This window comes from Siniperca chuatsi, linkage group LG3, assembly GCF_020085105.1.
Source record: "Siniperca chuatsi isolate FFG_IHB_CAS linkage group LG3, ASM2008510v1, whole genome shotgun sequence".
NCBI lineage: Eukaryota > Metazoa > Chordata > Actinopteri > Centrarchiformes > Sinipercidae > Siniperca > Siniperca chuatsi.
The window spans coordinates 24,347,316-24,370,210 of record NC_058044.1 but is presented as its reverse complement, the minus strand read 5'-3'; the positions used below and the strand labels follow the sequence as shown (position 1 = coordinate 24,370,210).

Below are 22,895 nucleotides of genomic sequence, written 5' to 3'. Positions count from 1 at the left end.
AAGTGTAAAGTACAAAGTGGATTTACCTGTTGATGATAAGGATGTAAGGTATAATAATACAATGTAATAATATGAGTAATAACTAATAGTGCAATAATGAGTACTGTCAAGTTAAGTGTAGCTTATTAAGATGATTATAAGATGGTGGATATTGCACAGCAGTAATAGCAGTATGAATAAATATCAATAAATTAAACTGAAAACAGAGAATATTGCACAATTATTTCAAGTATTGCAGTGATGTTAATGGTCCAATGTCCAGTTTAATGATCCCATCTATCAAAGAGGTATAATAAAGGGGTACTTAGGCCCATCAGACAGGGCTGTGGGGGTGCGTCGGACAAAAAAGGTTGGGAACCACTGATTCAGACTCCTCCCTTCGTGTTTTCAGGTGAACTGTCCCTTTAAGTCAAATGGACACTGTCCCTTTAAGACGTTCACCCGGTAGTCAGACGCGCCCGGCCAACGTGCGTCTGAATCTGAGGAGAACTTTAGTCATCATTAAATTAGATCTGGTTTTCTTATCCGCTCCGAGTATTTACATCTTTAGACTTTACTCTTCGAGCTGACTGGTCTGCGCAGGCGTGAGAGGCGGTGCAGTTAAAGTGGATCAAATTAAAGTCATGACTGATAATAACTGTGTCAGTGCTCGAGCTTCAGTCTGAGCATTAGTAAACTGGAAGCAGAGACTGAGAAAGACACGGCAGTTCAAGTCAACTGTAAACCATGTCGAAACCGGGCAGTGCCAGGGGGGCAACCCAGACCGGGACGAGGCGGTTCATCAGTGGAGTAGTGGAAGGTGAGCAAACTGGGACCAGGAGCCCAAACTGGACCACAGGAGCCCCGATGCCAGTTTTGGTCAAGTTGGTGTAACGTTACAGCTCTTCAGTCAAGATGTAAACAAGTTAGACAGCAAGCCAACAGGATAAACTTCAAAACTATTTTGAGGAAATGCAGTCAGGATATCAATCATGCATTGATCACTTCTGGTAAAGTGACATCATTTGATGCATAACTTGACCTTTGCTTAATGTAGGTTTTTATGGGCGGCCATGGACTATGGATCAAAGGGCAGATCTGTTTAAAAGGTATGTGGCCTCTAAGCAAGCTTACAAGTCACATGAAAACAGAGCCTGTCCTACAAAATGCATTTGCTTCATATTGGGCGTTGTCCCCTACTGGTGTTTGTTAAATGTCCTCCTTTATTCCAGGGAATAAGGTTAACAACACTGAACAAAAAATATTTAGCAAGCATGAATTTTATTTATTTTTATGTGAGATTTACTGTGATCAGATGCCGATGCCAAGTTTCATCTTCACTTTTTCAAGACCTTTTAAAAACACAGAACGACCTACTGTACTCCCTGTCATTTCTCATCATATAACAGCTGACGTAATACTTGATGCGATTGTTCACTGCTGGTGTTTCACAGAGAACAGAAGTGGGGTTTGAACACGTACCTGTACGCCCCCAAGGATGACTACAAACACAGGATGTACTGGAGGGACCTGTACTCTGCGGAGGAGGCAGGTGAGTTTCACCTCTTCACATGTTCATCATCAAGTCACAAAGCTCATCTGTCTCTTGGAACTGGAGGGTGGCCTGAGACCAGCCAGTAACCAAAAATGCACAGGACTGTCAAACAGCCTCTGAGCAGGATAATGAATCTCTTTACTTGTCAAAGAACCCAAAATGGGAATTAATTTTTCTCTTTGATTAGTACTGTTCAAAGAGACTATTTCTGACTTATTATTATTATTATTATTATGGCTGTCTTCCTGAATATCAATATTTTCACCCACAGTGTCATCTGGGATGGATTTCTGCTCCCTCATGCATTCACATGAAGGATATTTTTAAATGTAACATTTTTAAGAGCGTCTGTAATCTGTGCACACCTGTAGAGAAACAGGCGCATAGGAGTGAAATGTCACACTGTCAACACTTCCACTAAATCTATTAAATAGCTGCGTTTTGGTGCAACAACTGCCTAACAAAGGTTGCAGTTATTTAATACATTTATTATTATTATTACTTTTTATTCTGACCCCTAAATTTGAAAATATCCTTTATACTTTATTGTGTCATAGGGACTCACACGCACGTAAAACACGCTGTGGTTGCTAAACTTCCTGGAAGATTAAACTGAACCTGTGTTCAGATCATGTACAGTTCAGTACATGTTGGCATCAGGATCCTCAATCACGACTGTGCAAAGTTGCGGTCACAAACTGAACCAAAAAATGACGTAAAAACAGGATATGGTCATTTTTCAACTGTAGTTAGTTATTTTTCATTTTGTATCAGTGTCATACCAAAGTCCCATGCTGAGTCATCACTATCTCCTTAGAGAAATTGTTTAATTGCTCAGTTTGGAGCCTCTCCTTAGGTCGTTGGCTGTATCTTATTACTTACATGCTGAGGGCCAGTGATGCTTCCAAGTGACCTATTGAAACTATCATGTCTCTGATGACTCCAAGCGCATGCCAAAACAGACACTATTAGTGGACGCCATCACACATTGTTATTTTGCGCACCTTTGCATAAATTATAGGCCGAATGATGTTGGAACATGGTGAGGCGGCTGATTTGAATTTCTCGTGGTGTTTTCATGATCACAGACACCGCTTGAGAATCTAAGCATGAAAAAGCATGTGGGTCCATGTTGGTTGAGAGCTGCTGATTGGTTAGCATTGCTCAGGCCTAGCAATCCGAACTGGGAACTTGTGCATCATTTACTTCCCATTAATCAGCATTTACTGAGGATATTTCTGTACCTGGGAGAACAGTATATTTCTATAAGATTTCTTTTCTCATCTCTTAATCTTTCCCCAGAACAACTCATCGCCCTGATATCAGCAGCTAAACAGCACGACGTGGAGTTCATCTATGCAATCTCTCCCGGTCTGGACATTACTTTTTCCAACCCTAAAGAGGTTGCCGCCCTGAAGAGGAAACTGGATCAGGTAGGACTTTGTATGCAGAGATTAAGGGTGGAGCGCTAGAGATCATTTAATTTCAGCTGTATGTAGCTTTATGGCTCTCTGAGGGTTTGTTTTGAACACCACATTACTTTATATGAAACATGCAGAAGTAAAATGGAAGCGTCTGATACACTGCAAGTAGGTCAACGGGCATGTGATGGCACTGACACTGCTGCAGATTACCCGGTTTAATTCCTGATGAAATAAACCTTGTGAGGATGCTCGCTGTAAGGCATTTTAGGAAAAAAATGTCCCCAGCAAATGAAGCTAACATGTATCTGTTGCATTGTGTATATTTTAAAACTTTCAAACATTTTCAAGTTGAACTTTATTATCCAAAAAGGAAATTCACTTAGTCTGGAGTGAGAAAAACAAAATTAAGCTCTCCTCTTTCTCCCTCAGGTGAGGGAGTTTGGCTGCAGGTCCTTCTCTTTACTGTTTGATGATATCGAGACTGAGATGTGTCCAGCTGATAAGCAAGCCTTCAGCTCCTTCGCCCACGCTCAGGTGGCCATCACTAATGCAGTGTACCAGCACCTGGGAGAGCTTGAGACCTTCCTCTTCTGTCCAACAGGTCGGGCAGTGGGGTTGCATAAAGCTGCTACTAAATAAATGAGCTTACTGCAGTTGTTCCTGTAAAATGTTTCAAATATTATTTAGTCCCATTGAACGCAGCCTAGGAGTTTTAAGCATGTAAACGCTGTGTGATTTTCCATAATAAGCTCTGTTTTCCATATTTCACACTTGTTCTGTGCCTGTAACTCCAGATTACTGTGCTGCATTCTGTACTCCTAATGTGTCCCAGTCCTCGTACCTGCACACTGTGGGAGAAAAGCTGCTGCCTGGGATAGACATACTGTGGACTGGTAAGACTGCACTGAACCAGAATCTCACTGAACCTGTGCTGATGTGTTTTAACTCCACAGAGTACAGTTTTATAACATAGTTTTTGCATTCTCTCTCTATAATTTGTGTTATTTAGGTCCCAAAGTGGTATCCCACAAAATCTCTGTTGAGTCCATAGAAGAGGTGTCCTCAGTCCTGAAGAGGGCACCAGTCATCTGGGACAATATCCACGCAAACGATTATGACCCCCAAAGGCTTTTCCTTGGACCCTTTAAGGTACATTTTTACAAGACTGTATTATAATGATTTTAGATGTCTAATTAACATTATCTTTTCCTATTAGGATCGTCCCACTGAGCTGATTCCCAAACTGAGAGGAGTGCTCACCAACCCCAACTGTGAGTTCTACCCAAACTTTGTGGCCATCCACACCTTGGCTACATGGTGCAAAGCAACCGCTGATGGAGGTCAGAGGGATGTGGAAATGGGTGAGTGTCTAGTTTAAAAGAAACAACACTCTGTGCTTGTATTTTTAATGGTTGCCCGTTTACATCAAATGGAGCCAGAAATATACAGTGGTGTGCAAAACTGTATGCCCCCTTCCTGATTTCTTATTTTTTTGCATGTTTGTCAAACTTAAATGTTTCAGATCATCAAACAAATTTAAATATTAGTCAAAGATAACACAAGTAAACACAAAATGCAGTTTTTAAATGAAGGTTGTTATTATTAAGGGAAAACAAAATCCAAACCTACATGGCCCTGTGTGAAAAAGGGATTGCCCCCTAAACCTAATAACTGGTTGGGCCACCGTTAGCAGCAACAACAGCAATCAAGCGTTTGCGATAACTTGCAATGAGTCTTTTACAGCGCTGTGGAGGAATTTTGGCCCACTCATCTTTGCAGAATTGTTGTAATTCAGCCACATTGGAGGGTTTTCGAGCATGAACTGCCTTTTTAAGGTCATGCCACAGCATCTCAATAGGATTCAGGTCAGGACTTTGATTAGGCCACTCCAAAGTCTTCATTTTGTTCTTCTTCAGCCATTCAGAGGTGGACTTTCTGGTGTGTGTTGGATCATTGTCCTGCTGCAGAACCCAAGTTCGCTTCAGCTTGAGGTCAGGAACAGATGGCTGGACATTCTTCTTCAGGAGTTTTTGGTAGACAGCAGAAGTCATGGTTCCATTTATCACAGCAAGTCTTCCAGGTCCTGAAGCAGCAAAACAGCCCCAGACCATCACACTACCACCACCATATTTTACTGTTGGTATGATGGTTCTTTTTCTGAAATGAAGTGTTACTTTTACGCCAGATGTAATGGGACACACACCTTCCAAAAAGTTAAACTTTTCCTCCACAGTGCTGTAAAAGACTCATTGCAAGTTATCGCAAACGCTTGATTGCTGTTGTTGCTGCTAACGGTGGCCCAACCAGTTATTAGGTTTAGGGGGCAATCACTTTTTCACACAGGGCCATGTAGGTTTGGATTTTGTTCTTCCTTAATAATAACAACCTTCATTTAAAAACTGCATTTTGTGTTTACTTGTGTTCTCTTTGACTAATATTTTAATTTGTTTGATGATCTGAAACATTTAAGTGTGACAAATATGCAAAAAAATAAGAAATCAGGAAGGGGCCAAACACTTTTGCACACCACTGTAGATTTGTGGAAACACTGGGATCCTGACTTTAAAATAAAAGTCTGTGCCCAAAGCTTAGCTGCACAACATGGATTTGTGGAACCTGTGCATTGTCTTACTGTCTCTGACGTCCATCACCAGGCGATGAGGAGCAGGACCCCTGCTACAGCCCCCAGAGAGCCCTGACCTTGGCCCTCACTGACTGGCTGCAGGAGTTTCTGAGCACCGATCAACCTGGAGGTAGAGAGTCATGAAAGAACGGCAAACGGTTTAATGAAAAAGCAGCGATGGGGTGGGTATCACATTAATCATCTTTTTGTCCCTTGTCGCCCTCCAGCTCGTATCAAGAAAGAGTCCTCGGATGAGGAGCCCATGCAGACAGACATGGGAGAGAGCTCCTATGTTCCTGGGCCTGGGGAGAACCCACTGTACACAGCGGAGCCCCTGACCCTGGATGACCTGAAGCTGCTGTCCGAACTCTTCTACCTGCCGTATGAACACGGGCCGACAGCCAGGACCATGCTGCAGGAGCTGGACTGGCTCAGGAACCACAGTCCAGCCGCCACTGCAGAGACGGACAAGGTGGCGTTGCGTGTTTATACTTTTTCAAAAGCAGATAAAGTTGTGAATAATGTTCTTCATCCAGTGCATTGATGCTTAAACACTGTTTTTCAGACAGCGGAGTGGTGCTCGAGAGCGCAGCGGTTTGATGACATGTGCGAGGCGGTGGTGCAGATGTTCAATCGTCTGTCAAATGCCCCAAACCGCAGCATTCTGTACGACCTCTACAACTACATCTGTGACATCAAGAGTGGGGTTGGTCTGGCTCGAGCCTACGTGAAAACACTAGGTGAGAAAACCAGAATCTTCTGATGATGGTCAAACTACACAGGCTGGTATGTAAAGGATGCAGTATGTTGGGGGGAAAGCTGCTGTAGGAATGTTAAAGGTTCCTAAACCCAGCTACTTAGATGACTTTTAAGGAGTAATTAAGGCTGAAGAGACACAGCACTTGGTGGCGTCCTGTTCATTTTCAGTGGGGAGCAGCAATTTACAGAAAAGTAAATTCATTGAACTTTGTTCCCAAGTGGTGTAAAATCACTGAAAAGAAACCAGTCACACCAGGGATCTACTGTGTATTTTCATCGCTCAGCAATTGATATTTGTTCCACTAAATGTCATGATGCAGAAGAAAGCTGTCAACCTGATGAATTGATTACCCCAACATGTGTTGGTTATCGCAGTAATCCAAGAGAAAGATGTAAATAACGTGCAAAGTAATGATGCATTCAAACATATAAGCTCTGACCCTAAACCCTCTGTTTAAATCTGCACCATCTATTTCAGTGATTTATTAAATAAATAAATTCTCTATAACATGTAGAGAACAATGCCTGCAACAAGTCACATCCTTGGTGACACTTAGTGACACCAGTATTACAGTACAGTATATGTTGAAGGCCGAAAATGTAGTCAAGCAGGAATTGTAATGGCAGAATCTCCACAAATAAACATCTAGAGTAGAAGCAGTAAACCCTGCGTCCGGATTAGGATGATGATGGATGTGCTTACAAGCATTTTCAGGAAGTTGCGGAGGTGCCAGGCGGCTTTGTCACATCCAGTGTGTTCGCTAACATCAGTCGTGTGGATTTATGCAGAATAACAGGGCCTCTGAATCTGACATATTATGTTGCTCGTCTTTAACCACATTTATAACAAATTTTAATCCATTAAAGTTAACCTACTTAAGCTTCAAATGTTAAATTGTGTTTGTTTTCCATAGGAGGGCAGGGTCAGCCCTCAGCCCAGCTAATGAACGCTGATCCTGAACCCTGGGGCTTCAGAGGAGGCCTCTCTGGCGAGTTCCAGGTAACTTACTCATTGCGAAAGGGACATATTTAAAACTTCAGTGATAGATGTCATTAGTAGGACAAGGCATTGTTATCTTATCAATCATTTTTCGGTCTACATGAATATACTACTAATACACTGTACATTTGTACTTACAGAGAATGCTGCCTTGCCATGGAAACAGGGACCTCTTCAGACATCCTCCCATGACGGCTGTTTACTGCATACGGCCGTACTGCCCCGAGGACAAGGTTAGATGGCAGATCCTCAGACACTGTGATGCATTTTTGTTCAACTTAGCTGCTTGTTCGACACAGTACTGGTGTTACACAGTGTTGTTTTGTGTCCTAGATGGAGGTGCAAAGGATTTTCAGGGAGATGCAGAGAGCGGGAGAGGGCAAAGTCCCCCTTATGATGCAGCCCCCCAGTATCTGTGACGGGTAAGAAAGACTTCTATATATAAGAAATACTTCTCTCTGGAGTATTTATGCTTTTATACCTCAGTCTTAACATTCCCTCTGCAGCCTGTCAGCAGGTGAAGTCTCCCCTTCCCCTCAGTGTGCTCTTGTTCTGGAGGATGACATTGGGATGTGTGGTTACGCCCTGGCACTCACTGACGCCAAACCAGCCGCAGCCAAGATTCAGGTAAATCAAATGCAATATCTAAATGTTTCCCAGGATACCAGATGAAGATAAAATGCAATATTACTATTAGTATTTTATTTTATCTCATACCTCTAGAGGGCAGTAAGTGATTCCACGTTCGAGGACTTCCCCTCCCTGTTTACCATACAAGTGATGCCCCGGGTCACTGATCCCTCTCCAGCAAAGCGTATGATTGGTCGGCTGTTGTCCTCCATCAGGAGCAGTGGTAGGTCAAGACCTTGCACAATGCCTTTGATTATTCTCAGATGGCCTCATGGAACTGGCCTGCAACCAATTCACGCACTGAGGTTTAACAGGTTGCATATTCTCCACAAGGAGGCGCTGTTCTCTCCAAAGTAGGACTAGGAGGACAAGGGACATACAATGGCACACAATACTCTTACCAGTATTCAGCAGAAGATATGCTTCAGTTTACAAAACTGCAGAAAAACAAATGCAGTTGTAGTAGTCATAACTTGGCGATTGCACAAGCACACTTGTAAATCTGCATGAACTGCAGCTGTGCAATGATAATATTGGCTGGGTCTGGTTTTGGTAGCTTTGCATCACTGGCACTGCCTGACTTTGTATCAATATCAATTCCATTTTAAAACATAATCCTCATCCTTTTTTAAGGACTTAATAGAATAATTAAGAATAAAGATTAAATCCCAAACACCATCTTTGTTTCCTTTTCCATAACTTAAGGTTCCAGAGGAGCGTTCTGTGAGCTGAGGCAGGGTGATCGGAGGATGCTCGACTTTTACACTAAACTGGGCTCCTTCAAACCCATAAACATGGCCGGTTTACCTCAAGACATCATTGCCATGGGAACAAGCCTGTGAACAAGATCATTCAATCAACTGTTGGGTGAATAACTGCTAACTTTGCAGCAGGTCAAACTGAAATGCATTATCATTTTTAATCAGTTAATATTTGTGTAATTTGGTAGCCATCACCATTTGTCAATGTCCTCCTACATGACATTAGTCAAGAAATGCTTAATAAAATTCCTATATAATGATGAAAAGTGTAATGTAATACTACTGATTTTGTAGACATAAAAATTGTAAATAATTTTTAACCCTGCACAATAAAAATGCTAACATAAGTATACAACCGTAAGTTTTTGATTAGTTGCATTAAAAATAAGACATAAGAAAACATTCAGACAAGAGTATATATTTTAAGCATTTGTTTTGAGAGGATACAAAAGGAATATAAGAATGATTAATCTTTAAATAAAATAGCTGGTTTTTCACTTGTTCTCTGGCTTGAGAAGTGAATGATATTCAGTTTATTAACATGTGAGTCAACATTTGAGGTGGATCTGCTCAGAAAAACTTATGTAGTTTATGAAGCAGAAGTTGATATGCATCAAGAGACTTCAGTGTGTCCAAACAGGTAAGATAAAACACAAAGCACTGAGTAAGTTAAATATTTCAAGTAATTTAAGGACATTCATTTCTTTTTTTTTCTTCTTTTTTTTTTTAAATGTTTTATCCTGTTTGACCTTGTTCCCCTGAGTGTCTGACCAGCAGAGTTTGGCTACAGGAGAGGAGATCCACATTAACGGGTTTTTGATAGAGTCACGGATACAGATTTACAATGTTTTTTACCCAGACTCCTCTGTAATATGAGTAGTGTCTAATCAAACCATGATGTTTACCTCAAGGCTTGGATAAAAGTATCAATCTACCAGTACTGATATAACATAGTTAAGACTTTAAAACGTTAAAATTCTTATTGGGTGGTGACTGACTAGTGACAATTTCTGTGACTGGTGGGTGTGTGTAGCTGGTCACTGATTGGCTGCCCAAACCACTGGTACACAAACTGAATTGGTCAATCGAGGGTGACACTTAATTGTCCCCCCCTGATGGTGGTGTGGCATTCTCCTACCCTTTTACCTTCTCTTGCTCCTGTCAATTATCATACAATATAGTTATGAAATATACAACTTTGGGTCATACGACATTATTGCACAGTAGAACTGAGAGGGGAATGTAATACTCTGGACTCAAAACATCAGTGTTGCATGTATACAGTTCCTACTTAATCTTCTAAACCCCTGCAGATTTTGCCTTCAGTCCTTGTCAAATAAACTCCAGGCCTTCGTACTTCACATCCCCTATCTTTGTCTCGGGCATCAGCACCTGACCGTCTAGCGTAAATGCAATGATGTAGGTGGCAATCCTGCCTGCATCCTCCTCGGACTTCAAGGCCAGAATGATCTGATCGTCTGTGTCGGGAACAAATTTAAAAGAGGAGAAGCCGTGGGTTGGGTTGAGTGGTCCGACGTGGCGCACTGTTATGTAGCTGAAATCTGCGGGGCAGGACAGGAGGAGGTTGGTGGCACGCCGCTCGTCTGCAATCTCTTCGTAGTGTTCGTGACTGGCACGGCGAGGAAGGAAGAACCAGCGCTGGAGACGCTCACTCCACGCTGCTGATTCATGGATAAGGTAGCCTGTAGAACAAGGAGAGTTGTTGAAGGGAGAGGTATAAATGGTATGAAAATAAATGAGGGTAAGGAATTATGCAGACTGTGTATAAATGTGAGTGCCAATCATGGGTGTCATTTCCACTTTTCAAAATGCTATTTTTTCCTGCTATAATTGTTTAGTTTGGGTCCAGTGGTCCAAATCCAAAAGGAGAGAAGTTCAGTTCATGACAATGTTTATTTTCTCATCTGGGTCGGCAAACCATGGGCGAAGTTTTGCCTCCCAGGCTATATGCAAGCTGCCCTACCCTCTTATTGTTGGTGGTGCTGTATACAGCCTTAGAGGTAGAGGTGCACACATTACTCAGAACAGAAAAAAATGATTTACAGTTTATTTTTTCCTAAAAAGATGCTAGAATTAAACATCAATCAGACATAACACTAAATCAGTGCTTTTTCTATTTTAGGACAAATACAACATTATCTTCCAATGAATTTTAAATATGGTTAGTGCAATTGTAACAGCAATTTAATTCAGGGTTTTTTGTATTAAGAGATCTGAAACCATGGCCCTTGGTGCCAATAATAAGATGTGATACCAATTCAGACATTGTTGTATGTGGACAGTGTGAAGGAGTTTTCCTTCCTTAGGCTAAAAGGTAATATGACGAGGTCTCCTGGACTGACTGGTCAGTGCAGCTGTCCTGATGAGGCTGAGCTGTCTCCGTTTCCACAGGAGACCAATGTCGGAAGAGATATGCTGTACTTTGACTCAGACTCAACAGACTGGCTGTCTGTCTCCCCTTAGATAGTGTTGCATGCGACTTGAATGACACACAACGTGACTTAGGTACGCATAGTTTCTTGTTTAGTTCCAATATCCAATAGAATTTCCCCCCATGAATATCTGGGTGAAGAATAACCCTATTTGGACACATAGTGAATCTCAGTAGGTCTAGTAGTGGTTAAATACTCCCCGCCAGGAAGTATCCGTCAGATTTGGTTTTGCACTACACCGTGTCCTCACTTTGTACTACTACGACCAAGCTCCAATAAAAACTTCTGCTTAAGACATCCTGAGTTTCCTGAAACCTTCTTCATCAATAAGAGTTGACCAGCTCACAAGAATTTCCATCACAGACAGGACTATAAAGAAACCAAATAAACTTGTCAGAACCTGGTGGTTGGATCCCTGTTGCGCTCCGCAGGGCGTTGTAGTACGGCACCCAGTTCTCATGTGCCACGTCACCGTGGTGGCCAACAACTTTCACCCACTCTGGGTGGTTGTTGACGACTACCCCAGAGGTCGTGGTCCACTCCTTCCCCAGGCCGCCAACATACAGGTGCTCATCCTTCACTGCCAGCCACTCTGCCTTGAATCCTTCGCACAAAACAAAGACTGATTTGTGAGAAGGCATGTGAACCTGTTAAAATGACCCCCAACCTTTCCAAAGTTATGGAGTCACTGTTGTTTTTGTGTTGCCAACTGTTTTCTTCAAACTATAGTGCACAACATTGACCGATCTAAGAAAGGCTGCATTGGCTGTCTTTGGACTACAACCAAAAGACTCTGTTCAACTGTTAGAGTAGTTGAAATGTTGCTCAAGAGGACCTACATGTATGCAATGGATAGGAAACACGTCTGTTGGAGACTGACCTTTGGAGACTGAGCCATCACCGTCAGGTAATATAACCCAGGGGACAGCCTGGTTGCCCTCGATCCTGTACACCACACCCGTACGGTCGTCCACACTGTACAAGTGACCGTTGAACGCCACCAGCTCAGACAGCTCCATACCTGCAGCACAGTTAAGTCAATCAAACACTGAGGTAACCCACATGCTGATGTGAGTACACAAACATAGTGGATATATGGAAAGAATGACAGATCAGCATGTGTCCATTATATCCCTCTACCTCGTCCTTTCTCAGCCAGATGACTCTCCAGAGTGACTGTCTCAGCATCCCACTCCACCTCCAGTCTGTCAGCGCTATGTGAAACAGTCAGGTAACCTCTTTTCATGTAGCTGAACCATGTCTGATCCTTAGAGCTACGCGACGCTGTGTCCAGATCTGCGATTACACCAATACGGTAGCGGATGCCGTGCCTTGTCTTCTCCAGCGGACTTAACGGGTATGTGTCATTGTAAGGTTTTTCCCTTTTCTGGTGGCGGAAGAGGCTTCGTGCAGTTTGTCTATTAGTGTCCCTGAAGATGTCATCCTCACCCTCACTGTGCATTTGCAGATTGTGAACCCTGTCGCGGTAGTAACCTTTGGTAGCAGTGTCTCTGTCTCCTACTGTCCGGTGCAGGTATAACATGAGCACTAAAGCCAGCAGGGTCGCCACAGTGATCGCCCGCCATTTAGGGTGGAAGCGTGAATCTGAGGTGGTAGCTTGTGTCATGGACGCCAAGGCCAGGGGGAGGCCTCGGACTGCAACACCAAAGGAGGTCATGGAAGTGTCGTCTTCATCCTCACTGTCAGGCTTGGACTGGGGGTGATCATCATTATAGCCTGGGATTAAGCACATCAGCAAAGAGGCATGATGGAGGATGTGGTATAACACAAAATATAAAAAGGTAATAAAAACTGACAAAAAGAGGAAAGTGCAAAAACTGTATGAAAAGACAACCTTAAAATATCAAGAAACATCATTACAGCATTTCTTTACGTATTCAAATCACGTTAGTTTTCATGTGGTACTATATAGAATGACCTGGAATTGTTTTCAGCTGACAAGATTCAAATCACTATTTGTAACTGCTTTGTATTGTTAATTTTATCAAAAAACTTTATAAAGTTTGCATAAAAAAAACCCACTGAAAACAATAGCTTGGAAGGATAAAAGAATGAACACAGGGGAGGAGAACAACATGTTGGGGAAAAAGGGCTGTTGTTCCTATTGTTCTTTGTTCACAACAAAGCTTTGTTATGCTGCAGCTTCAAAAGGAACAGGATCTTACATATTTATGGTAGAGCTGAAGCAATATCTAGGTGGGACTGAAGTTGCAGAGCGCTTATAATTAAACTGAGAAATCCTCACCATTTAGCAACCCAAAATAAATGTCACAACAGCGTCAACAAAATATTTGTCTCTGTGAATGAGCAATATCAGCTTTAATGACTATGTTCTCAAACATAAGTAAACACAAACCAGTTTGTAGAAATATTTGGTATTTCTGAAGTGAACCACATAATCTTATATCACATACAGCTTGTAACCATTACTTTTCCCCTCTGCCTCTTCAGTGGCTGTCTAAGTACATTCACACTCACTAACATGCGCTTTCACACACAGACACGTCAAATTGGCAAACTGTTGGCCAACAAATAATGCCCTTATTGTCACTATTGTACGCATGGCTCCTATTTCCCATCCCTCTACAGCACAGACCCCAACACAGCCTCGATGTATGAAGAATTCTATTATTCACCTTTCTTTCGCCTCTTCTCCCCTGAACACGCTGTAACCATCATGTTGTTCTCCTTCGCACGCATCCCATAATAAACTCCACGTCCCTACAGCCCTCTGTCCCACATGAATAACTGATCTCTATCTCACCAAGTCTCCTCCTTTTCTCTCCATTACACTATCTCAAGTTTCTACCCCTTCTTGTAGAGCCAAGAACGAAAGCTAGGCTTCACTAAAAATAATTTTAGGTCAATCTGGAAGAACAGGTTGGTCATGGAAACTAAACCCGTAAAGGTGTACCATGTCTGAGTTTTAATATAAGTGGGATGAAGAAAGAATAGTGTGTTGAGGTGGTGAGCACATTGAATCTTGAACAAAGAGTTTTGAAACCAAGTTTAATAGCTAAGGTTGCACTTTCGATGAGGTCCGAGCGTTTTATTTAAATGCGGTTGGATGTTAATATACAATATATAAGCCCAAATACATCTCCATCAAGTCTCCATTAAGTTTCATGCTTACAGTGCCATTTAAGATCACAACATAGGCAGTCTTCCTATCAAATTTGCACTCTTAATGTATGTACTTTTTGTCCATCTATGTTTACCAGATACATACAGCTTTCACAGAGGTGTCTCAGTATCTTTTTATGGCATTTATATGTATTGTATTCTAAAAAATATGTCTGTCTGAGCAAAATCCACCTGGATGGTTAAACAGGGAGAACATCCATGAAAGAGCACCACCATAGTGTAAATGTTTGTGTGTCTTCTGTTGGTTTAGTCTGTCCTTTAATCACAAGTATGAACCACTGAAAATCATAACAAAACTCATCCAAGTGAACAAAAACACCTGGTTTTACCATTAACAGATAGTAATTCATGTTTCACAGTAAAAGAAGATGCAACAGATGCAGACAAACAGGTAGTTGAGTAATATCTTTCCTCAAGACTGACCAATAATGTTACAACGGCTTGAGAACATTTTCACTACTGTGCTGTGAGTTAACTAGAAAATGAAACAAGCTGTAGTCCTCATTAGGTGCCGACTGGTTATGTCCACAGACACATTTCTGCTTTGATAACTGCTTTAACTTCACGCTACATCTCATACACCCTCCCTGCCTGTTTACGGATAGCCACGAAGGCAGAGAGACGAGTCAGTAAAGTACTCGGCAACACTTGTAAACTTTAACCGGCTGCCACGAAAGTGAACAAGACGTTAAACCTCAAAACTTTAAATTATTTTTAATCACACGAAAGTTATAGGATTTGACGTCGACGTACTTACACATAGGAGAGTTGTCAGTTAGCTAAACACTTACTTAACGCTACACAAGAATTGGAAACACACCGGTTCTATCTAATGTTAGCCAAGAAGCTAGCGTTCGCTAGCAACCTGAGCTTGTTAGCATTAACCTTTGCCAGGCTAACGTTAATATTACCAACAAGCTTAGTCACTGCCTGGATTTGACGCTGAACTGAGTTAAGGGTTTATCTGGTCGTCATTTCGTGACTTTTGAAACCTTAGGGCTTACCTGGTGCAGACAGTCTTCAAGTCCGCTCGGTTGTCCATATTTGATGGACTGTTTGGTTAGCAGTTTCACGGCGATTAGCTCCTCCTGCCTGGAGACCATAAACCAACTGAACTGACGTCGTAAAAGTTTAACTCACACTGGACATTGTGTGTCAAAAACTTAACTAATGATATCCTAATTATGCCATAACAGTGGTAAACCTGGTATTTAAACACTCCCTATAACTATTACCGATGTATTATTGATTACAAGTTCACAAAATGAGTGAAATGTTTGGGGATATACCAAGTCATTTTCTCTAAGAGGGACAGAAAACGCTCTGGTGTACCAATGAGCTGTTGGGCCCCTTGGGTCACGAGCACGCTCATTAATTACCTGGTCTATATTTAGCTTACTTAGTATACCCTCATTGATATAAATGGGGTGGACAAAATATTAGGAACACAAACACCTCTCACCACACACAACCACCAAAATGACCATGAAGTTGAATCGACACCTTTCTAAGTTTCAACTAAAACTGAATATCATAACCTTCATGAAGGTAGGATTTATTGCAGGGCTGTTGTATTAGACTGCATTAGTTTTGGCTACGTGTAGGTACGTAAAAACTGGAACTGAGTGTAAGTGGTAAGAAACCAGCCAGCACGCCTATGATAGAGCTGGCCTTGGTTTTCTGTGTCACTTAATTGGTAATGTGCTCCATGTGAGCCCAGTATAAACAAAAAAAAACATGTCTTTGAGACAGGGCCACAAGATCAATAATGCAGGATCTGCCTTGACTTTATAGTGTACTTGAGTGGTACAAATTATCTAATACATTTTCAATGAATCAAATTACCATAAAATGGCTGTCACACAGTGATCCTGAGAGTTTTGGGTCCCTAACTATGCCAGGTGTGGAACTGGTGCTAAAATAAGGGAGAATACAGTCCTGCATCTTATTTGGGAGCAATATAACATGCAACTAGTTGCTACATAGATAGGACAATCAAATCTCATCTACACACACACACACACATACATAAACAACGGTCATCAGAGAAATTCTCAAATATAAATATTTATTGTGTTTATTCTCTTTATAATCTACAGTCATGATTAATAGAACACTCTGTGTAAACAATTATTTAAGATGCTACAATGAGGGCAGTAAGTAACAATGTGTGTCAGTTAAATTTAGTACCATTTGTTCTTTGTACATTTCAATATAAGTATTCTTCTACTGTATTAGGATCAAATAAAAAGTGCAAAACATATAGTTTTCATTGAAGTCCCCTCGGTGAGATATCAGCATTGTGGAGGTTACAATAAAGCTACATTCACTTTGTATGATATGTCAGCACTCTTGACATAATTCTTGTCTTGCCCATGGACTTTAAGTTGTGGTGTAGATTGTCACAGGACAGAAAAACAAAAAAAACAGACAGACCCACCCTTTTACAAAACACTGGAAATATGCCAAAACTAACCCTCTGTTCTACAACTTTTTGTATGCCGGTGGAACAGTATTTCCTGACAATAACATTGTGCACTATGGTCGTTGAATAATCTGTTTACAGCTGAATATGAGCAGGTTTTACTGTAGTATAATCACCATCCTTGAAGTGACTCAGTTTTAGGCACACAATGTTTTGATAACATGTGAACGTGGTTGGAACATACAAAGCTTATTTAGGACATTTTCTGACAGCAGTGATCAAAGACATAAAACTGATGAAACAGTAAACTAGAGGGTCAAAGACAATCCATGCCACCTTATTGTTGATCAATCAAAATGGACAGATATTGTACATTTAGCATTGTACAACCCTGAAATAATGCATATTTTATCAGTATTGGTGCACGATGACTCTGTTCAGAGGTGTATGTTGATACAGAGGTATGTTGATATTAGATGGATCCGCCTCAGCTCTTCCCCATCATCTCCAAGAGAAGCTACAGAAAAAGGAATGAATTAAAGTGCTTACCGTAATATCACCTTAAAAGGCTAAAAAAATATGTACTATAGTCCATAAATGTATGCTTAATTTTGTGAAAAACTACTAAAACTGGGTTGGATATTTGGGTGACAGTTTCCAGGATAATGTTTTAAACAGGTTTAAGACTACTATTGCTACCATCAAGAAAAACTCATTCTCATAACTTCAAATTATTTGTTATCAACACAGCTCCAGGTTATACATTAATATTGTATATTAATATCATAAAGCTCAAAAGAAAGAAGACATTATTATTATTATTATCTTATCTTACTTATCTGTATATATTTTAATAGCACATTTCTTCTGTTTGTATTTCACACTTGCTCTGGCAATGTTAATGTCTGTTTCCCATATCAATAAAGTCCCATTGAACATTCTGGAAAAGAGCATCGACACTCATCGTGACTTTTTTGTTGCGTTTTGTGCGCGTGTACCTTTGTTAGGTGATACTCCCCATCTACCAGTTGCTCAATGATACTGAAGTGGTCTGTGTCCGCCACATCCTCCATGATCACATCAAGTCCTGACGCCGCCAAAGTCTTTAAAGCCAAAAGAAAGTGGTAAGGAAACAGTACATAGACACAACCATTTCAAAAATGGCAACTTGATGAATCTTAATAAAACATGATTACAAATAATTTGCGCACTGAAATTTGTCATTTTGTGAAATTGTCATGGTCTCAAACTGCTGCTTAAACATCTTCAAAAACAAGACTTTGTGAATAGCAATACATTCAGTTTTCAGTTTGATCAGTCTATGGCAGAATGTTTTCACCAACAAACGACAGCCAGATCAATTGCTAGAAAATTGACAACAAGTTGGGTTATTGATTAATTGTTTTTAATCAAAAATGCCTTTTTTCTGGTTCCAGTTTCTTAAATGTAAAAGATTTGTTGCTTTTCTCTGTTTTACATTATTCTAAAATTATATATCTTTGGGTTTTGAACAGAACAAGCGATTCAAAGACGCCACCTTGCACTTAAATTCACTTTTTTTCACTATTTGTTGATATTTTATAAACTTAACCATTAATCGAAAAAAAAATCATCTGATTAATTGATGATAAAGGTAATAAATAGCTTCAAAGTTAAGGTACCCCAAGGAGATTTTGACCACTGGCAGTGCTACGGCGCAATGTTTAGGTTCCCATTTTGTCTGTATTGTAAACAAGGACGCACATCCACGCGATACACAGAAGAAGAATGCAGACTGTTTACAAGAAAACTCCACAGGGTACCTTTAATAAATAATTCCCTTCATACTCAAATAGTGTTCATGCTCTATCAGCAGCACTGACTTTGTAGTATTCTTCCGACTGCCTGCGAAACTCCGGTGAGTCGTCCTTAGCGACGGCCACGATGATGTGGCAGCTGGAGGAGGAGAGTTTGAGCTGAGGGACCAGCTTGCTGGGGCTGTTCCTCACCGCCACCTCCCTGCCAACAGGAGACAACCGGGGCACAGAGGAGTCATATAGTGACTGGCACGACAGCCAGCAGAGGACAAATACACACACACACACACACACACACACACACACACACACACACACACAGAGAGACCTTTACATGCACAGTTCTCCTCCACAAAACAATCACAACACTCTCACACACAATGCTTTCTACACAATGTTCGCAGTTCATTTACATGCACGCACATAAAAAAATTTATTCAGCTGTCGCAGGGTTTCTCAGCTTTATCTGGATCAGGATCCCATTTTTAGATCTGAACATTTTCAAAACCTAGATAGATAGATTTCTCAAGTTGTCGTGTGAATTAAAAAGGAGCTCAAAATGTAGTGTCCTGAAAATATTATACATGTCATAGCTGTTTTTCTAAGAAATACCAAAATGTCAAAAAAATCCATATACTTTAAGATTGATATTCTTAGACGTCTAACAAATTTGTACATCAAGTAGCTCCAACCCCCAAGGTTGACAAACTTTGGATTACCGTGAGTAATCAGGTTAAGGAAGGAAATTGAATTATCCCTTTTAAATGTTATGAAAGTCTGATTACTGTAAAACCCTGTTTATCTGGTCAGTAATCAGATTATACCCCTTCCCTTCCAACAGTATGCCACCGATTTAGCATTGCACTCCTATAACACTGTCAGACTCGCGATGGACAGTTTAGAACAAAAAGTATCAAAATCGATATCGTCTTTTTTATTCCACTAATTATTCTTCCTTGTCAAAACCTGCTGCCTACATTACCCACAATGCAACTGAACTGCCAACAGTTCGGTCAGAGATTTAGGTGTGTTGTGCTAGTAGCGGCTAATGTAGCCTCGGGCCGCTAGTCTCAAGCAGAGATGCGGAGCGGGCTACAGAGGTCTGGTAAGCTCACTTCTTTCTAAGTCCACACCCCCGGATGTTTTTCCATTTTCAAACTTGTAGTCTTCAGCCCCAACCGAGAAGTGACATCATCAGATTTCACGCAGCTCCCTCTAGAGCCACAAAAGGCTTTATACAAACCTCTAAACAGACTTTGATGTGTAAAATCGGGGGAGTTCCCCTTTAAGGGAGGGACAAATTACCTGACATTAGCTTCCAACATTATATTCCAAATTAAAAACGGATTGCATAGAACAGATCCCAATAATGTTTTTGTTCTGTATTATTTGATTTGCTAATGTCAACATAATAACCAATGGTAATGTATGTAACTGGTTATTATCAATGGTAGAACATATACATCAGCATTACTCCAACGTCACTGTACTCATCTAGCATAAACTTAAGTAATCAGTCTCTTTCAGCAGAATTCCAGTTGTGTTAACATTATTATGCTTTTAATTGCACTAAAAGGTGCAGTTATACAGTATGCACAGTAGTAAGGAACGTACTCTGTCATCTTCAAAGGCTCGTTGACGTAGGTGGACAGGATGGGCAGGAGGTCATAAATGCCACTGACAAGGAAAGCACCTAGAAGACAATTAGAGAAACAATTAAAAAGACAAAAGTATATCAGCCAAGCATTTGTGTCTCCGCCTTGTATTTCTGAGCATCTTTGCTTCTTCTTCAGTATAATGTATCTACCACCTGTCCCGTTTCATCGGACGGACCTTACCTTTGATCTGAGGAGTGATGCTGTACTGCGACCAGTCAGTGGAGAGGACCATTGCAGCCAGGTGAGCCCCAGCAGAGTGGCCACACAGGTACAGACCGCTGAGGGAGAGATCAGTAGGAGTTCATAAAAAACAAACAGAGACACAGTGAATTTGTGATGGTGGGAAGGGTAAAGTTTAAACATTGCATTTTAATGTAATGCATTAAGATGAATTAACTTTAAGCAACAAGCATGGGTACCTGATGTGAGAATACTGCTGAACAACCGACACAACACTCCTGCGTACTTGAGACACCATCAGGTCCATGTTACCTGGAAAAGAAGTGAAAGGGGCACCGGCAGAGGGCCGACATTCCCAGTTCATCTTCATAAAACTCTCTTTTTCCCAAAGAAGAGAAACAACTTTGTCAGAAATTAAAAGACTTTACCTTTGGGGGCAATGTCATAGCCGACGGCAACCACCACCACACCTTTATCAACGAGTGGAACAGCCATGAATCCTGACTCCTCCTTGCTGTATGAGTGCAAAGCATCGATATGAAAACCCTGAACGAGAAATGCATTGCAAAGCAGAAGGGAGCATAACTGTACCTGAGAAACTGCCAGTAGCCTCCATGTAGGTAAATAACTAGGGGGACATCTGAAACAGAGGGAATCAGGCCTGTTAATCCTCACGCATTATCTATGCTTCTGCATATTTGAAGCATGACATTGGGGTGGGGTTTGGGTGTCATGGCAGTCTGTACCCAAAGAGTTGGTGCTGGGTATGTAGACATCCAGTTTCTCTCCATCTCCCTCCCCATATGGCACGTTGAGCAAAGTTTGAGCCAGACCACGAGCACGCTCCGTACCTGGACACACAGCATGACATTCTAGTGGACACTAGGGGGGAAATATGTGACGATATATACAGTGAGAGAATTTGCCATATTGTTTATACCACTAGCTATTCGTTTTTTATATTTCTGGGTGTCATTGTGGACAATGCTGCAAATTATTGTGAGTAATGTTGGATTTTAGCTCTCTAATAATAAAAGGCATCAAATGAAAAAGTTATATACCATTCATATTCTAGTTTCCCCTTGTGCAGAAACATTATATTTCAAATTCAGGAGAACATGGAGGGGCAACATATTTTAGAGACCCTCATTTCCAATTCCCCCTTTAGATCTATGGCACAGCATGCTCACCAAATTCACTGTATGTCCCACATATGCCCAGCTATGTAGCTTTGTGTGGAATATGAACAGGAGAAGGAGCATGTATTTTCGTGGGGGGTTTTTCTTTGTAAAAAATAATGTTTACACCCTCCAAAGATGAAATTGTTCTAGAAAATCTTCACAAAACCCATCAAGAACAGCTACCAGTATGTAACCTGTACAGCCTTTACCTCAGAAACACATTTAGTTCCAAACGGTGGGAAATATATATAACAAACATACTTTGGCAGCCTGCGTTTTCTCAGTTAAAATATGTTTTAATCCTCGACAGGGAAACAGATACATTTGGCAAGACACCTGTGTCCCTATAAAGCTGCTGGCCTGCCTCAACCGGATCTCTGCGTGTTGTTGCGAATTAGCATCTAGCTTCAAAACAGACCGACCTTCCTTTAAAGCCTTGACATGAGCCTTGATCACGTCGTCTGCCGACATCCTGTGCGACCACCGGCTGGGTGAATACTGCCTCTCAAGCTCCTGTCACACGGAGAGAGTGCTGTCAACCGGGCGGCCATGAAAGCCGAGACACCAACCACCATGAGCCGGTGACAAACACGGTAAACAGCGCCCTCCCCTGCTATTATTAACCCTCTGCTTTGGTGTGTCACTCTTTTACTGTAACTGCCTTTATTCTAATATAATTCTGCCACGCCACAATGCTAGCAGAGAGAGAAAAAGCAAAATATGACTCATAGTCAAACTCTTACATCTTTCTTCATCTCAGCGCAGTGCGCCATTGTAGCTCTTGAAGTGACTTAACTCGCAGACAGATCTGCAGCACGAGCGCAACTGTGCTACTGAGGGACTGAACTTTAGACTCTTGACCCACACTGTACACATTGTAAAAAGTTTCTCAAACTTTCCAACACGTGGCGGGAACCTGAACATGCATTTACAGCCGAGTTAAAAGAAGGAATTGAAAGATACTGCAGCTGTTTTCTACATGAACATCTGTTCCACTGACTGACCAAACACGAGACCACCAAAGACCCAGTCCAGCTGCTCTATAGGAAGTGAAAGTCACGGCGTTTTCATACAAAACTACAAAAATACATGCACATGTTGTTTGTAGTGTAGTGGGAAGGAAATGAGTGGTAAAACACTGGAACATGCATATTAGTGTTCACTGTGTGTCAGTGGTGGAAGAAGTAGCCTGCTCAGATCTTTTATTTAGGCCCAAGTAAAAATAGCAATACCACAGTGTAGACATACTTTGTTACAGGTAAAAGTCCTGCATTCAAAATGTATAACTTATAAGTACAAAAGTATT

The 22,895-nt window shown here is 41.3% G+C and overlaps 3 protein-coding genes across 4 annotated transcripts; 1 reads left to right on the top strand and 2 right to left on the bottom strand.

The window, feature by feature from the left end:
• The first annotated feature begins 437 nt into the window (after positions 1-437).
• Positions 438-9,083, top strand: ogal (O-GlcNAcase like). Its single transcript, XM_044191409.1, has 17 exons — positions 438-799; positions 1,037-1,088; positions 1,434-1,531; positions 2,837-2,967; positions 3,388-3,559; positions 3,753-3,851; positions 3,968-4,107; positions 4,175-4,319; positions 5,613-5,711; positions 5,809-6,053; positions 6,147-6,321; positions 7,255-7,340; positions 7,481-7,573; positions 7,674-7,762; positions 7,847-7,967; positions 8,064-8,193; positions 8,676-9,083. Exons 1-17 carry the CDS (start codon positions 727-729, stop codon positions 8,810-8,812), a joined length of 2,085 nt encoding a protein of 694 aa, XP_044047344.1. The 5' UTR covers positions 438-726; the 3' UTR covers positions 8,813-9,083.
• A 50-nt stretch (positions 9,084-9,133) lies between these two features.
• Positions 9,134-15,706, bottom strand: cant1b (calcium activated nucleotidase 1b). Of its 2 annotated transcripts, none has more exons than XM_044191413.1 (5): positions 15,354-15,706; positions 12,325-12,921; positions 12,065-12,205; positions 11,585-11,788; positions 9,134-10,434 (listed from the first exon to the last, which is right to left on the bottom strand). In XM_044191413.1, the coding sequence occupies exons 2-5, from the start codon at positions 12,860-12,862 to the stop codon at positions 10,064-10,066; spliced, it is 1,254 nt and encodes a 417-aa protein (XP_044047348.1). In that variant the 5' UTR covers positions 12,863-12,921; positions 15,354-15,706; the 3' UTR covers positions 9,134-10,063. The 2 variants fall into 2 exon arrangements, with proteins under 2 accessions (XP_044047348.1, XP_044047347.1); XM_044191412.1 differs by lacking the exon at positions 15,354-15,706 and adding an exon at positions 13,842-13,979.
• A 694-nt stretch (positions 15,707-16,400) lies between these two features.
• Positions 16,401-22,458, bottom strand: afmid (arylformamidase). The gene is made up of 11 exons (XM_044191399.1): positions 22,333-22,458; positions 22,012-22,102; positions 21,155-21,259; positions 21,000-21,048; positions 20,837-20,922; positions 20,648-20,720; positions 20,409-20,506; positions 20,185-20,263; positions 18,637-18,772; positions 17,773-17,877; positions 16,401-17,291 (listed from the first exon to the last, which is right to left on the bottom strand). Exons 1-11 carry the CDS (start codon positions 22,360-22,362, stop codon positions 17,262-17,264), a joined length of 882 nt encoding a protein of 293 aa, XP_044047334.1. The 5' UTR covers positions 22,363-22,458; the 3' UTR covers positions 16,401-17,261.
• Positions 22,459-22,895: the final 437 nt, after the last annotated feature.